The sequence below is a fragment of the Phoca vitulina genome, unplaced genomic scaffold (assembly GCF_004348235.1).
Source record: "Phoca vitulina isolate PV1807 unplaced genomic scaffold, GSC_HSeal_1.0 scaffold7, whole genome shotgun sequence".
Classification (NCBI taxonomy): Eukaryota; Metazoa; Chordata; class Mammalia; order Carnivora; family Phocidae; genus Phoca; species Phoca vitulina.
In genome coordinates, this window is record NW_022589710.1 from 32,064,614 (window position 1) to 32,082,282 (window position 17,669).

Here is a 17,669-nt window from a genome sequence, read left to right on the forward strand (position 1 = left end):
GATGGTTTTTCTTAAACCAAGTATAAGGTAGAGGTTCTGTAATTGACTCCATGGTAAGAGTTAATTAAAGGCAGTGTTTTGTATAAATAGTATGTATTTATATGAATAGTATGTATTTTTCTAGAGAGGGATCCCTAGCATTTATCAGATTTACAAAGGGACCTCAACGTCAAAAAGATTAAGAACCATTCAGGTAAGGATTATTATTATCTGTGAAGTGTTATCATTATGTCATTGCAGAACCTTATCTCTAAGAATCTATCATCATTGGTTCCTGAAAATGCAAGTCCCAACTTTCTATTTACCAAAGCCCTACACCAAAAATCATCGGAAAGAATCAGACATCCTGTTAGGTAGAACCAAATATAGGTGATCCTGCATTGTTTGGCCCAAGCCAATTAGTGAATAATTTAAAGTTTCAAAAAGAATGATAACTTATTTGAAAGAGGCCTGGGGAAGCATCATTATTTTTAACATGCCCCCTCTAATAAGCTTTGTGATTTCATTTAAAATGTGTTGGTTAAAGGGCCCCTAAAGAAGGGAAATCTCAAGGCTAACAATTAACTAAAGTCTCCCATGGCGTTCCTCATCCTCACCTCTGGAAAGATAGGATATATTACTTAGCTTTTAACTGTTACACTTATTGCTGCTGCTGGTAACAAATGGGAGATCTTGACCAGCTGTGAAAAAGAGAGCAATAGGAGAAAAAATGGGCTTGATCATCAGCTTGAAAGATAATTGTATTGTATGATAGCTTCCAAGTATTGAGCTCATAAATATGTGTCAGGTACTCTACAAAATGCTTTACACGAATCATCGTGTTTTATCATCACAGTAATAATCCAGTTGTCAATTCCATTTTGCAGATAGTAAGACTGAGCTGCAAGCCTCACACCTAATAAATGATAGTTGCCTGATTCCATAGCCCACGACGGTAAAGGTCAGAAGTCTTAATTTTCTGACAGTGGGAACTTAACAGAGACTTAAGTTGCTAGAGAACTTCATAGGAGTTTCTTCTTTGAAAGCCAGACACTAAGAGCTGGATCTAAATTCAGCTAGCAACTTGTCTCTTTGAGAGAGAGAAGTTGGATAAGATGACCTCCTGGAATTCACATCACCGTAGTTTTTCCTGCCCTTGGAAGGAGACACTGCTTTCCGAGGGCAAGTGTCCTAAGGAGTTTCAGAGTAGAAAATCTGGTGGTTACAACCGGGACAAAAGAAAACCATGGCATCAGAGAAGAAGAAAGGTTTCTTGTGGTTATCCACTTATTTTTAAATGCCATTCTAGAGAAGCAGTCCCTCCTTGTGTGGGTGGAGCAGAAGAGGGACACGTTTTGTTTCCTGCTGGAAGAATGATGTGGGACAGCTCATCTGTGTAAAATTGGCCTTAGCTGTGCAGCCGGGGCCAGTGAGGCCTTGAGGAATCTGCTGGGCAACTGCTGGTTGTGCAAGCCGTTGGCCTGGGAGCTGGGGTGTGTTTTGCACACCAAAGCTTTACTCATTCCAGCATGGCAGAAATATGTAAAGAAAGCTGTAACTTTCTCTTAATGTGTCAGTTACTTCTTCCTCTTGCTCTTCTTCGCTCCAAGTCTTGTCTGGAGCATTTCAGGAGGAGGCTACTGACCTTGTGTGCTTGAACAACCCTGAGGCAGCTGGGACAGGGCCACCAAGGGGCTGCACACCACATGATCACTTACTGTCTCTTAATTGCACGGTCTTTTTCCTCATACCTACCCCCAGTGCCACCAGGCATTGTTTGGACTCTTGGGATATTGAGGGTTAATATTACTGACGTGTATTGTTGAACTTGTCTGGTGTGTTTTCTTAATCCTTCCTTATGGCACAAGAAGACAGGAGATTATTTCAACCCAAAACAAAAAAAAGCATATTTTGCTAGTAGACATGACCATGGGAGAAGTTTCCCCAAGTTGGTGGAATTGATGGATATTTTCTGCTTCAAGTGAAAATCGTCATGTTGAATAAATGGAGCCCATTTCTCTTTCAAAGAGAATTTGTTCCTTTCCCAGCTTGGGTCTTTCTGGAGTATCCTAAGTCCTTTCTTCTTTGAATTTGATTTGGCCCCATTGAAAATTGTGTACAGCACATGTTTTCTCTCTTTCCCCAGAATGCTTAGTTCCGTGCTCTTCATTGTATCTTCAGCCAGCCTCCCCCATCTTCATCAACTCTCATTGCTGGTCCTTGGGGCATAAATCCTCTCTTACCCTGTGTCACTGATTTCCTTGACTGCTTTGACTTTCTCCCACTTGTTGCTGTGATTTCTGAACTGCATGTGTCTGATTTGCCTTTTCCATGCCTCTGCCATGGCTGTAGGATTTCTTTGTGAACAGTAACTCCAAGCAGGTAAGTAAGCAACCACCTAAACCTTGCTTACTATAACTTCTTGGCTCACTATAAGCTCAGAATGTCTTGGTTATCCAATTTTTTTTCAGATAGTGTAACGCAGGGCTTAGGTAATTCCGCGTTGGGTTTCAATTCTTAACTGATATTTAGAGGTCAGCCTGAAATCTCAGCCTGACAGGAGACAGTCGAAGTTTGATCACATGGTGCCTCTTACTATAAACTCCATATTGTCTTTGTTTAACTAAACTGTTACACAGTTCCAGAGCTCTTTGGTTTTCTTACATTTTAAAAATGCCACGATCCATTTTTAAAATTGATTCTGACCTCTAGTAAAATTAAACTTTCTATTTATCAAGTTAGTCTGTATTTTTCACCTTGATGCCCAGTTTACTCAAATAGTATTTTATATATAATTGGTTTTTTTTTTGCCTCTTCCACCAAAAATTATTACTGGCCATCATTGCTTACAGCTTTTTGTACAGCAACAGCAGAGTATGCAAAGTAGTGTTTTGTTGTTAATTCAAGTAATTTAACTAATGCCTTGAACTGCCCCCTGTCTGTTATGCATCAGACTCCAGGGTGATGAAAGGTACCATCTAGGCTTGGGAGCTTCCTGTTGCACATGAGGACGTTTGGGAGGATTTATTGTTCAGCTTTTTGAGTGCTCAGGATGCAAATGGTTCTGGAGTGAATGGGCCCTGCAAATGGCCGGGACTAGCAATGGCAAGCCTCAGCTGAGCTTGATTCATAGTGACAGTTCTTCTGTCTGCTATCCATAGGGATTTGGGAGACAAAAGGAGTGCACCACTCACTGATAATTTATGCACGCTTAGCATCTTCAACTTAGAGATGCACTTTGTTCTTCCAAAACTGCTTTTTCAAATGTGGGTGGTCAGCTTTTCTTACTATTTCCCTTTGTCAACTCGATTTTAGCCCTTCGTTTCAACTCCACCACTTCCCTGTGCTCCCTCCCTCACCATCTCCGCTTCGCCTGTGTGTGTGTGTGTGTGTGTGCATGTGTGTGTGTGTGTGTGTGTAAACAAAATACAAAGGAAAAGTGTGTATCTGAAGTTGGAATGTCCCTGTTTGACTTTGATGGATTTCTTTCATGCTCTTTATAGAAAGAAGCAGATGCCATTGATGACACACTGAGTTCCAAACTTAAAGTCAAAGAACTTTCAGTGATTGATGGTCGGAGAGCTCAGAATTGCAACATCCTTCTGTCGAGGTATTGTTGATGTTGAATAAACATTTCTGGTAGGACCAACTTTCCTCTCCTGTGGCTCCAAACCACATGTTTGTACTTATTCTTTTAATTGGACTCTGCTGAGATTCAGTTCTTTGGATTCTCTTCTGTCTAAGGTGAGGAGAACTCATGGCCCTTACTTTCCCTGTGTGGAATGCATCAGAGCTGGATGCTTCCTTTCTCAGAGTTTAATTTCCACAGACTCCAGAAGTTAAAGAGCAGAACATCCCAAATCAATGTTTTGTTTATTTTCCAGAGAGCCTGTAAAATGGACTTTACCTTTATTTATATTTCCTGGCTTTAGAGATATTTTGATTGTTGAGTAACACTGTCCCAGAATCAGCAACAACGATGACAGCTCTGTTTCATTTTGCTTTTCTATGTCACCTTTTTATACTTCAAGTTTATGATTTCATGCTCTTTTTGAACATTTTTATGACTAAAGAGATACATAAATCTCAAACCCCAGTGAAATGCTAATTTATCCATTTCAGCCCTGTTCAGAAATCTTTCTCATAATTAACGAACCATCACGGCCTTGGAACTTGAAAAGAAGAAAGGAAATTTGGGAGGCTGGAATCTGCTCGTAGCTTCAGGCACTGTGTCAGGTCGTCCTGGGCATTTCAAGTAGCTTTTCTGTATCTAATTTCTTCTTTTCTCTAGAAGGGACTTTTCTGTCAGGCAAAGATACTTAACGCTTATGAGGTGAATGAAGATCTTGAATTTGGGGGCATTAAGTATATGTCGCATTGGTCACGTTCTGGAAAGAATGTTGTATATGTATTAAAGCTGGTGTAAGGTGGCTTCGCTTTCAGGGAGAGTAAAGAGGGAAGGTGGCAGTCTTTATTTTTTATTTATTCAGAGAGCGCAAGCAGGGGGAGGGGCAGAGGAAGAGGGAAAGAGAGAATCTCAAGCAGACTGTGCTGAGCGCGGAGCCCGACGTGGCATAACCGACTGAGCCCCCCAGGCGGCCCGGCGGTCTTTATTTTTTAGATGGTCTTACAGTGAGTTTCTTTTAACACAAAGCACTGCTGCTTGGTTTACAGCATGGAGCTTGAATATTAGCCAGATATATATGACTTTAGGGAGCAAGTGTTTCTTTTAGTAAAAGAGAAACTGAAGCTTAGTGAGATCCCTGAGTTTTAATACAACCAGTAAGGTAACATGAACCATCCTGTTAGCATTTCTTTTTTTTTTTTAAAGATTTTATTTATTTGACAGAGACACAGCGAAGAGAGGGAACACAAGCAGGGGGAGTGGGAGAGGGAGAAGCAGGCTTCCCGCGGAGCAGGGAGCCCGATGCAGGGCTCCATCCCAGGTTAGCATTTCATTTGTGCCTCTGGCTGGAAGCTGTGTAAATGGCCAGGCCCTCTACTTACCCGCATTTTTTCTCCCTGAACACATGCTCAGGAAGATACTAATGAAAAATCTGAAGGTCTACTTATTTTTCTTCAATGGTATGTACAGTTCGTTTTGTTATAATTTCTTTTTACAAGTCACATTCTTAATAGTGACATTAAATGAAAATTTGGGGAAAGTTTTTTTTTCCCCTAAAGCCTGGAATTTCTGCCTATATTTTGTGCTTTTGCAGTCTAGAGGAACACTTTTAAACAGCTTGACAAAGGGAGCTATCACTCTGAATTTCTATAGTACTTAAGTGCTCGTCGCAGTGAAATCTGTGACCCAGTTCCTCACAGACAGATTATTCTCAGCATGAGATGTCAGTGAGGATAATAATACTAACACTAGTTATAGATAAGGTTACAACTCTTTCTGGCAAATTTCCCATCTCATTATTGAAGGAATTATTTCCAATTTGTAGTGTGCCAATTTCCTTGTTACCTCAGAAGTGTCAGAGCCTAAGGTGACTTAGAACTTGTATGTATCTAAACTCTCTCTGGAAGGTAATTTTGAGAAATTGCCTTGTATCTGTTAAATTATCTATTAAAATCCAATTTAACAAATGAGTGCTACTATAATGAGCATAATTAAAAAGCGTATTGTACATAACAAGGTAATTTTGAGTCCCAGTTGACCTTACAGCGATTAGACCTTACGGATCGGGTTCTAAAACCATCTTTCCCACAGAGGATTCAGCCCTACATGCTTTTCTGCTCCATGATCAATGGGTTTACTCCTGTCAGGAAAGCACAGAACTGACCTGTAATATGCTATGTGGTAAAGGTAATAGAAATGAAGCAGATTTAGTTTTAATTTGGGTTATATTTAGTTGTTTAACCAGTCAGCAGTTCACCTTGCTTTCATTCCCCCCTCTTCGTTGGCAATGCGTTACTACACACGAAAGGAGCTAGGGGCTAGAAGGAAGAAAGAAATCTATGGAAGTGTGTGCGATGCTTTTTTCTTAGAGTTACCACTTGGGAACATTTATTTTCCTGGCACTAGGCAGGGTGCCACAGAGTGGACTGTGACTTTGAAAGTTCATGGCTCACTGGAGAAGAGAAACGACACAGGCACGGTGGCTTGGGAACAACTCAGGCCTAGGCTGATCTGACCAGAAGGAGCCAGGAGCTCAGCCAAGTGAGAAGGACACCGATGGGGCTCACCAGAGAAAGGGGGCCTCAAAGAGCGATAACAGTTACAGGGTGGGGGCGGGGGGGGGCGGGACGGGAGGCAGTTCCAAAGAGGGGCGCCGCGGAAGCCAAGGCACCCGACAGGTCAGCGCACAGCTGATGAGAGCCCTGCGATTGTAGCAATCATCAGTCATAAAGAATGAGACTGAGCAAGAGAGCCCGGGACCCATGCCTGGTGCCTTGGTGAGGGCACTGCTGAGCCAGGGTCAAGCCGTGCCCTCCTCATCTGTAGAATGGAGATGGGCAGAGGACTGGCCTTGCGGCGGGCTCTCGGTGTGGGAATGTTAGACCTGGTGCGTGTGAAGCAGCTGCTGCTGGGACCCGCTTGCGATCGCTGCTCAGTCAGTGGCCTGTGATCCCATGGGATCGGGAATTGGTGCAAGTTGTTTTAATAAGGTCTGAAGTCTGCTCTCTAGGGTTTGCAGGAGAGGTTGGAAGGGGTCGAGAGCTGGCCGCGAGAGCAGCCACTAGATAGGAGGCCCTTATGTCCAGGTGAGACCTGACGAGAGACAGAATTGAAAGAGACACGACCCTCAGTAGGACTTGGACACCGGTGTTGTGCATGGGGACAATGAATAGGAGTGTTTCCAAGTGGATGTCAAGATTTCCTTCCTTTCCACACTTACTGTCTTTCTTCTTTTCTACGTATTTCATTCCCCGAGACTGGCGACCCTGTCTGTTTCTTACCTTGCTGACGAGGAGTTTAATTCCCAGCAACACCGTGTTCTCCCCAGATTCTACCACAGTATAAGCCTGTGGTGTATTCCATGGGGAATATTTTAATGAGCACATATGTCTGCAGCGTTTGGTTATCCCTAAAAGCTCACCCTTACCCCCACACTGAAGAAGTTAGTGGACCCTTTGGTTAGAGCACCTGCCACAGCCCTGCCCAGAGCAGAGAAGGGAGTCAGAAGGAAGCCCCTCCTGTCCCACAAGCCAAGTGGGGGAGGGACATGCGGGCCCTATACATGGAACTCGCTGCCTGAGTGGCCAGGATCACTTGCAGCTCCCAGGAAGAGACTGCCTGGAAGGTGTGAGTTTGAAACAGAAGCTCCAGGCCACGAGGGACCCTGCCTGTCACAGACTTGCGAGTGGAATGGACATGATGTTCCTCAAACTAAGAACCCCTGCCTCAGGCTGCAGGCGGAGCGAGCAACAACTTACTGGGTATAGGCAGGCGGCATGTGGCAATTTAAAATTCACTCTGCTTTATTCCCTAAAACAGACCTCTCCCCCCCCCCCAAAAAAAAGAAACTTGGAAGCTGGTTTATATTGCAAAATGAACCCACCTAAAATACACTTTTATGAAGTGTTGTGCCGTTCTTGTTTTCCAGATGCTCACTTAACATGGCAGCCGGGGTGCAGTAAACCACACAAAGCTACTTTAAAGTGGGGAGATTTGGCTTACATCCACCGAAGCAGACCTAAGGCTGATCGAGCCATCCATCCCTAACTTATTTTAATTATGCCTGAATGTTCCAATTCTCTTGGCAAATTTTTGAAATACCTGAGTGGAGCAAGGTAGACTTAAATACTGTTTTTAAATGGCCGGTTTGTTTCCTGCCTTGTAAAGAAAGTTGAGGTGGATGTCTCACAAGTTGCCACCCTGCCGCACACCAGAACACTGCCAAGCTCTAACAGCAATTAAAACGTTAGAATTGGTAGAGTCCTTAAATTACAGAGATTAGCAACTCATTCTGTGGATGACAGATGATATTAAGAACCCGGCAACCTACAGAACCATCCCAGAGGGCGGAGTCCCCTTCTCCTCTGTCCCCGGGGGTACAGTTTCTTTGTCTGCTCCAACAGGCCACGTGCAAGGCAGTATGTTGACAGGTAGATTTTCTTAAGTACTATCCATTAAAGTCCCGAGTCTCTTTGTGGGACACATAAAGAGAAACCAAAATTGTTATGAATTAGAACTAGTGTGTAGTCCAGACAGCCTCTGGGGGTTGAGAAGCATAAATATATACAATTTCAAAAGCAAGAAGTTCTGCACTCCATATGGGGAGCTAATGAAATGCAAATCTGATACTTCAAGTATTGTTCTCACTCCGATTTTCAACTCCTTTTAAATGCAAAACAGAAGGACTCAGCAGAACCACACCGTAAAGTAGTTCTTCAGCTCAGTGTGAAAAGGACACAGAACTAATTTATTTTTTTCTTACAAGTGGAGCTTTTCTCAGGATGACTGTAGATGTTTCCACAGCCAGTTGGTTTTCATTAGTGGCAGTTTCAACCTTCCTTAATGTTCCTCTTCCTTGGCCTTGCATGGCTGAACTGTGGTATTTGCTCCTAACTGACTCAAAGCCTTTAGTGTCCTGGAACTGAGGGCTACCCAGAGGCTGTACAGTGAAGCCAGGATACAGTTTTTATTCTATCATATGTCTTACCCATGCCAACTCAGCTAAATTGTTCCAGTTAATTTGGGGGGTTTTCCATCATGATGTTCTGGTGAAAATGTTTGTGGGGTGATGATTGTCCCAAGAATGACTAAAACAATCTGAAGTCTGTGCAGGTCCAGGGAATTAGGATGGCACCGTACCTCCGACTAGGTGATAGAATGGGTCTCATTTTAGAACATGGGCAATTTTAGGGCACCTGGGTGGCTCAGTCGGTTAAGCCTCTTAAGACTCTTGATCTCACAGTCGTGAGATCTAGCCCTGTATCGATCAACGCACACTCTCTCCCTCCCTCTCTAAAAAAAGGCAATTTCACATATTGCCTAGATACTATATTTGGATTTGAAAACATGAGATAAAAGAGAATGCTACTAGTACGATAAGATTCACGAATTTGTCCCTTCCCTTTCCTACTTATTGGCACATGAAACAGCATTCAGTGTAAATAGCAAGATGGCTGGTTTAAACAAGATCATGTCAAAATCTAGAGAAAAGGACAAGCCAAAGTTGTCCAGAGTGGGGTGTGCATCGTCCCGCTCTACTCCAGGGTTCTTTCCTCTTTCTGTGACCTTTGTGTCCACCCCTGCACTCAGGCTGCCCTCTCGTTTATCTGTGAGAACACGAGTGTTTCAGCTTATTATTTGATTCTCCCAAACACTATAACCACCTTTAAAATAAGAACCCTGTCTTCTAATTCTTGGTTAATACTCGTGGGCCTAATCGATGTTGTGTACAGAGAGGAAACTGGTGAAATGATGGGTGTGAGAGTGCTTTGGGAAGTGTTTGTGATAACTCTACTAAGCACGGTGTAACGATCACGTAATTGCCTGTGAATGTGTAGGTTACATTACGAAAGTCCTGCTGCGGCATGTCCCCGGTAGAGTAATACCTATAGTTTAGTGAGCCTTATCCATGGACAGGCAGGGTGCTGAATGCTTTACATGCAGTATTTCATTCTGTAGATGAGAAAACTAGGCTTAAGAACACCTTTATCAAGGTCACACTGGCCTGTCATTGTCAGCCAGGACTGGGGCCCAGCCTGATGCCAAAACCCTCGCCTTCAAATGTTCCCCATGGAGGCTTGCTCTGTGTTTGTGTGTTTATGCCTTTATCTCTAGGCCTAAATGTGATTTTTTTCTTGAAGATCATAGACTAGAACAGAACAAATAATGTTAATATGCCACTTTAGTGGTAGTTTAATAAGGAAGTAAGTTTTGTTTTTTTGTTTTAAGTAAGTCTGGATCTAATGCTTACAAGTAGAACAAAAGAGTGACTCTGTTGTTCTAGCTAATAATCTGATTAAGACTTCTCCCCCTGGTTAAGACTATTGGTTGTGTCTAATAAAAACACATTTTTACAAGTATGTTTTAATTTCATGCCTCTTCTTTATAGTCCACACTTTGTTGTGCTGACACAAACAAGACATAAATCCTTATTTAAATTAGTAAATCATATAAATTTATGGTAAACAGAAAACAGATTTGTGGTTTTGCATAAATTCTTCCCTAAAAGATATTAACTAGATAAGCAGATTTGTAAAAAGAATTTGGGGTTAGGAATCAAGAGTTTCGTGTTTGTGTTAGATACTGCCACTTTCCATATGTTTGACCTTGGGCGAATCAGTTAGCCATTCTGAGCCTCAGTTTCTCCTTCCATTAAAAAAAAAAAAAATGACCATCACAGTTATTTTAAACCTCTAATGAAATAATGTATGTGAAAACTCCTCATGAAGTGCCTTATACATTTTAGTCTGCGTATTAACTACTGAACTTTTTAATGATAACAGATTTCCACCTATCTGAAAGCAAACTTTAAGCACTCCTAATGAATAACCAAGTTCAGAATTTAGTTTTTTGGGGCACTGGGTGGCTCAGTCGGTTAAGCATCCGACTCTTAATTTTGGCTCGGGTCATGATCTCAGGGTTGTGAGATCAGGCTCTGCGCTGGACGTGGAGCCTGCTTGAAATTCTCTCTCCCTCTCCCTCTGTGCCTTTGCTTGCGTGTGTGCTCTCTCTCTCTCTAAAATAAATAAATAAATCTTAAAAATCTTTAAAAAAAAGAATTTAGTTTTTCTCTGTCATCTACAATTCATGGATACTATATATTAAAGAAATCAGTGTGTATCGGTGTTTTCCCTATTTCTCATCCTCCAACCCCTTACTCAAGGAAACTAAACAATAGAACATAACAGCTTTGTTCTCTGTGTCAGCAGAGCATTACGGAGTCCTGAAAGAATGTTAAAGCAATTTAAAAATACTATTTTTAGGTGCGATATTGTCAGGAAATAAGCTTTCCCTAAAAGATTTTGAGAAAAACAGTTCTTGAAAATCAGCAGCTGGAGTAGCAGAAGGAATTATCTTGCATTAAATTTTAATACTCAAGCCAATATTGTTAACAACAAAATAAAATATTCTTTATCCAGGTTGAAACTGTCCAATGATGAAATCAAACGGGCAATTCTGACAATGGACGAGCAGGAAGATCTGCCCAAGGACATGTTGGAACAGGTGAGCTGCCAGACATCTCAGCATAAGTGACAACTGGCTTTCAGCAGGGAGTGGGATATTGAGAAAATCTGGTTGTTGCTGGTGGGTAATTTCCTCATCTCTGAACCAAAGTTGAATGTGGCTGTCTTAAGAGACTTTATTCTCTTGTTGCTCCTCAAAATGTTGGGTGAAAAAGAAGATCACAAGTTTGTCAGATGCCTGGGACCCACAATGCCAGATTCTGTCCCTCATGCTGCAGTTAAGTTATTAAGCCTTCATAGGTCATGCACAATCTATTAGATTTAGGGAAGTCTGTTGGACAGGAATATGGAGCATCTCACTAGCACTATGAGATCACAGACTACTACATAAACTGATTCATTACTGAATCCTTAATATAGTTTGTGTCTTGGCTGTGACTCACCATTCCTACACCACAGGAGTTACTGTTAAACCCCCTAGCTCTATCATCTGCATCAAAATAACTCATATTAACCATGGCCAGACAAGCTGAATGGAGGGACTTAGCCTCTCTTCATGCAGTATTCCTGTAACACGTTCTGTGGAGCTGTTCCAACTCTGTTATGTGTTTCTCAGCAGCTTTGTTCAGTTGTCCCCTAAATGACAATGTTGTTGAACTAGCAGTTGGTTCAGGGATTATTACCTGTCTCTCGGTCTGGCCCTAAGTTTTTCTGTGCTTCGTGGAGATCATCTCCACTTTCTGAGACTGTTCTGTCTGCTTGTCTCATTGTCCTTGGTACAAAATCCTCTTTTGCGTGATTTTGGTTTAGAGGTCCACGTCTGTTAGTGCCAAGTCCACTGAAGGTTAACTGTGGACCCCAGCGATCATGATGCCAGGCTGAACTTGAGGTCTCAGCCATAGGCATGCTCAGCTCCCAGAAGCAGAGGAAAAGGCTGTTTTGTGTTGATAACAGTGATCTTGGGTGGCATGGCTGCTTATGCATTTTCCATGGTGTTCTCACTGCTGTCCGAAAAGGCCTCTGACAGAGAAGGGAGGAGTGATGTGTGCGGTGTCACCACACCCCAGTGCACCTGCCCCACCTGAAACCTGCAGCTGCAGTCGTCCTGGGGGAAACCCTCACACTTAGCAATGGAATAAGTTGTCATGCTGTCCTTTCTGAGGTTTGACTTCGTTACCAATAGTACATGACACTGTATCCAAGCCTGTTAGGATACTTTGTGTACAAATAGTTTAAAAATAATTCCTAAACTGAAGATTAATTTTTTAGAGCATTTTACAGCTTCTCTGCACACCCTTCCCTCTCCGTCTGCAACTAGTCCTAACAAGGGTCTCTGCCCGGAAGTGCGGCCCAGACCCCTATGCCCCTCTCCAGCCCCCAGCTGGCCCTGCACTCTGGTTGTCTGCATCAGAAGCTGCTCACACAGAGGGAGGAACTATGCGGAAAGCTGCTTTGGTCCTTAGGCCTTCAGCCCCTGTTGACAAGGTCATATGTTTAAAATTCCACAAGATCTGTTTACTGTGAAATTGCATCCAGCAAAATTCCTCCTTGAGGGAAGGGATTTCAAGATCTTGCCAAAAGGGCTTACAGTGCAAAGAGAGTGTACTTCAAATAAATACAAGTAAGAAAATCAATCTACTGAAGCAGAATCTGGGCAAGTGGGAAACTTTTGACCTGGTCTACCCTGATAATTCTGTGTGTCTTACTTTCTGGTCATCTGCCATACTCTTTCTTTTCCTACTTATTCTACTCTTCTTCCTCTGCTTCCTCTTCCTTCACACACTACTTCTCCCAGACAAACTTGAAGCTAGCATCTCTTTACTCCTAGTTATGATTTGCATTTGAACCACATCATTCCCTCCTCTCCTGCTTTTAGCTGCTGAGCTCAGAACTCAGACGAGATTGATACCCTCCTCTTTCTTGGAATGCATACCTTTCTCCTCATTCCCAGGTGTTTGTCTAACTCTTCATTCCTCTTTTAAAACTATCCATACATAGTCTATCACTTGACTCTGCTTTGGGAGGGACTGAACCCTTAGCATGTGCCTCTCACAGTGTCCTAAACCAAAGAGAGCTAGTGATTGTGTTATCGTGAACAGGGGCCTATGGGCTTAGCACACACAAACCAGTGTGTGTGTCTTGGGGGTAGGGGGAGTCCCTAAGACTAGAACTGAATTTCCTTGCCCAGTAGATAAAAACAAGGGGAGAAAACAAGTCTTTTTCTCTCTCTTCCTTCTCCCTTCCCCTTGCCTTCCTCCCTTCCTCCCTGAACTGAGGAAGAGCAAGAAAATATTTGTCCTGTCCACTGGCACCTTTTGAACACAGGAACATAAATGCCTAGAATCTATCAGGCCACCAGACCAGTGAACCCACTGGCATCCACATCCATTACATCCCATCAGGAAAGAGGGGGTGTCTCTGGCCTCTGCTCTGGCCCAGCCCTTCCTTCTGCTCAGGGACCCAGCCAGATCAGAGCACCCTATCCCCCTCTCCTCGATCCTATACCTTTTCCTCTTGACTCTTAACTTGTTTGAGTCTCAGCCTTTCACAAAACACCTTTTAATACCACACATGCCCATCTAGCTACTGTCCTCTCTCTTTTTTGATACAAGCAAAGTTCTTGAAAGCTTGTCCACACTCACCTCCTGTTCACTCTTCCTCACCTCCCTAAAGCTGTTCTCACTAAGGACTCGCCACCTCCTTGTTGCCAAAGCTAGGGGGCTCTTTGCAGTCCTTATCTTCCTTGATTTGCTACTGGTATGTGACACCAATGGCCACTTGCTCCATGGTGAAATGTGTTTCTTTGGCATTTCATTGTCTCCTCTGAAGGTTCCTCCTCTTGTCCTCATTCCTCAAACATTGGCTTCTTTCCAGCCCTGCTTTGTGTCTCTTGATGGTTCCCCTGGTTACCTCACTCACATCCTTGCATGTTACAGCCAGTATCGATGCTTTGTCTTCCAAACAGGTCTCTTTAGGATGTCAGACCCATTTGTCCACCTGCCGACTAGAAATCACTGCTTGGTTCTCTTGCCAGTATTTCAAACACTGAACTCACTTTCTCCCCACCCACTCTCCTCCAGCCATTTCTTCCTGGGTTTCCTGTTATGCTCTGTATACATTGTTGCCTAAGCCAGAAGCCTGGACCTCATCCTTTTGACCCTCTGCCATAATCCATCATCCATCAACAAGTCAGGCCAGTTCTGTTCAATTCCCTAAATAGCTCTAGAATCTACCCACTACCCAATCCAGGCCCCTGTCCTCTCTCACCTGGATTATTGTACCAACAGTCTAATCACAACCCCCTAATACTTTTGATCCTTTCTAATTCTTTCTCCATCCTGTGAGCGTGGTGGTCTTTTTAAAATGTAAATTCATTCCCCTACCTAAGATTTCAAGTTATATCACAGAACCCTCAAAGTAAAGACTGAACTTCTTATAAGGTCCTTGCTACTCCCTGACCTTGACCACTGCTGCCCTCCCCCCTGCCATTATAGCTGTTCTACTTGCATAAATGCTGTGCCGCCCACTCCAGACCCTGGCACGTGCTGTGTACTCTGCCTGGAATATATTTTCAACTGCACACCATTCACCTGTAGTTCTAAGTCTCTTTCCCTGCTGATGGCACCCAGACTGACTGCCTTTTCTGAGGTCCCTTCATTAAATCCAACACACTTTGGAAACCTACTAAATGAACCATCCAAATGCCAGCTTCAAGTTTTGGGGAGGATCTTGGGGTCCAGAGCGTCAGTGTCATTAAAAAATGTATATATCCAAGGGCATCTGCCAGAAAATAGCATACATGGACAAGGCTGTGGGTACATATACACATATTTGTGACTGTAAAGGAAATCAGACACAGAGTACTTTTTCAACTTTAAATATTATTGCTATTTCTCCCACAATCCGTGCTCATTTCTTCCGCCAAAATAAAATACAGCATCAAAAACCAAATCCTACTGTGTTCTTCTCATCCATCTCGACATGGAGCAAAAAAATGAGATGGAATTAGATAAGCCAGAGAAATAAACAAGTTGAATGGAAAATACACATAGAATTACTCATTCCAGCATGATGTAATAGAAAAAAGCATTGAGCTGGGAGTCAGGAGACCTAAGTTCTATTTCTGACGATTACATGAACTTTCTTTGTAATCCTGGGTAAGCGGCTTTGTCTCTCTGGACCTCATTTGCATCATCTTCTAATGAGAGTGTTGAATCTCCCAAGTCCCTCTAATGGTCTATGCAAAATGGATCCTGGTAAAGAGCTTCCACAATGTGAGACAATATAGAGAGACAATATAGAATAGAAAGGTGCCAGGAATGAATCTTATACCAATTTAACTACTTGTAAGTAAAAAAGAAAAGATTTTTCCCCCAGTTTCATTGAATATTACTGACAACATCACTATAAATTTAAAGCATACAGCATAGTAGTTTGATTTACAAATGTGAAATGATACTGCAATAAGTTTAGTAAGTACCATCTGTCATGTCCTATGGATACAATAAAAAAGGAAAAAAAATTCTTCCTTGTGATGACAATTCTTAGAATTGACCTTCTTAACAACGTTCCTGTACATTATATAACAGTGTTACATCCCTCATGCTGTACATTACATCCCTAGAACTTAGTTGTAACTGGAAGTTGGTACCTTTAGACCACCTAACTGGAAAGATTTAGTCATTTGTATTATATCTTAACAATGACCTGTAGCAGAGTTTATAAATTAAACAAAAGTTACAGTCTCATCTTTGGGGCAAATTAACTGAAAGAGTGAAAAATTACTGCAAGAATTTAGTTATAAACCTCAGTTTTAATATTTGTGTGTACTTTTTAGCTCTTGAAATTTGTTCCCGAAAAAAGTGACATTGACCTGTTGGAGGAACATAAACATGAACTGGATCGGATGGCCAAGGCTGATAGATTCCTTTTTGAAATGAGCCGGTAAGTTTGAAAATGCATAAAACGTGAACATGCCCCTTACCTTTCTTGGGAAGTTAAACTTTCGATTCTGTTTGAATTATTTGGGCCAGTAACCTGGGTTAACTTAAACCCTTTTTAAATTACAGAATCTTCTTAAGTCTGAGTTGTGTGGAATTTGTTTATGTGAGTTCTTGCCCATGGGTGAGCCAGGGTTAGCATTTCTTCATAATTACCTCTGGTTCTGGACCTAAACAACTCATAACTTTTCCTGGTTCCAGAAAGTGTCATTCTCCCCACCACTTTGACTGCTATGGGATTGTATCTCACTCCTCTCTGTACCTCAGCATCTCAAAAAATGGACAGACTCAGCAGTGTCGACCTGAAGCCCACATACATGAACAGCTAGGGTCTGGATGTCAAATCATGACACATGCAGACATCTCTAATCAATCATGGCACACTTCCCACAGAGCCTTGGCAAGCATTCTCAACCCTTCTCCAGAAAACCCAGAGGCAGCCACTGCTTCATAATTTTCTTTGGCATGTGAGCTGAGTCTATTTGCCATCCCAGGCCTGGAAAATTGATTCTGCATTAGACAAGGACCAGTGGTCCCGAGACTGTCCTTCAACCCCAGGGCAGAGCTTTTCCCCTGAGTACCAAAGGCCTATGAGTGTAGCCAAGGGGAGTGTCTCTCACTCTACATTTCTGTCATATCCAGACTTACTTTTGTTGTTGTTCCATCTCAACTTGCCATTTTATATACTACTCTAGGACAAAGGATGGTTTTGGAATTTTGACAGGTGTGCCCAGCAAGCCTGTGTGTAGATAAATAGACGATCACCTGCTGCCATTTTGTAATTGTCTAGATCTGTGCATGCATCCTCCCCTTGATCTTCCTATCAGCCCCGCCAGGAGGGCTGTTGGGTGGGGAGGTATTCTCTTCCATCTAATGGAGGAGTTTAGTTACCTATTGAAGGTCACCTAACAAGAGGAGAACCTGGGCTGCAAACCCAGGTCTGTTTGATTATATGGGGCTACTGGACTGAAGTTTCCAATAGAGAGCAGATAAGGCAGTGATTTGATTTAGAAGGCCTTGGCAAGAATGCCTGCCCTCACCCTCTCAGCAGCAGCAACTTAGTGTGAGCAGGGGCCAGTTTGCATCCTGTTATCTCTGGTCACTGGTTGCTGTCTTGGAAGGCAGAGCCTGCCAGCCCTGAGGAAAGCAGATAGGGAGCTAGTTGTAAAGACAGAGGATGGTTTGGGGACATGAGCGGGGAGTGTATGATATGAGGAGAGAATGATGGAGACAAGTTTTACTCTGCAGCTTTGCCAAAGGCAGACTCTGTGGAAAGTTAAGCATGGGAGAAACTTAGGAAACAGCCCCTTATTTGCAGCAGTATGGGGAGAGGCTTTATATTTTCATTCCTTTTTATGTCCTCTGTTCATAAGAGCTCCTGGGACTCTGAGGAGGGGAGGAGGCAACTTTCCTTTTCTTTTAGCAGTTGCCTGATCTGTTTAGAGCTAAGGATCCAGCTGCCATTGCCCAAATACCCCCTGTTGGTCGGAGGGAAATGGGTTCTCCAGACAAAGTGGCCTCATTTCCTGTGCTCCTGTCCAGGAGAGGGTGAGGGGTGTGTGTGTGTGTGTGTGTGTGTGTGTGTGTGTGTGTGTGTGTGTG

The 17,669-nt window shown here is 42.9% G+C and overlaps 1 protein-coding gene across 3 annotated transcripts in view; it reads left to right on the forward strand.

Annotated features, from left to right (window-relative positions):
• The window catches only part of DAAM1 (dishevelled associated activator of morphogenesis 1), a 161,930-nt gene that overhangs the window by 127,159 nt on the left and 17,102 nt on the right, over positions 1-17,669 (forward strand). For 2 of the 3 annotated variants that reach the window (XM_032405215.1, XM_032405214.1), the window contains 4 exons: positions 2,332-2,361; positions 3,483-3,589; positions 11,023-11,107; positions 15,905-16,011. In XM_032405215.1, the coding sequence (XP_032261106.1) occupies positions 2,332-2,361; positions 3,483-3,589; positions 11,023-11,107; positions 15,905-16,011 (329 nt within the window). The remainder of the gene's footprint in view (positions 1-2,331; positions 2,362-3,482; positions 3,590-11,022; positions 11,108-15,904; positions 16,012-17,669) is intronic. The other variant, XM_032405216.1, reaches the window with a different exon arrangement.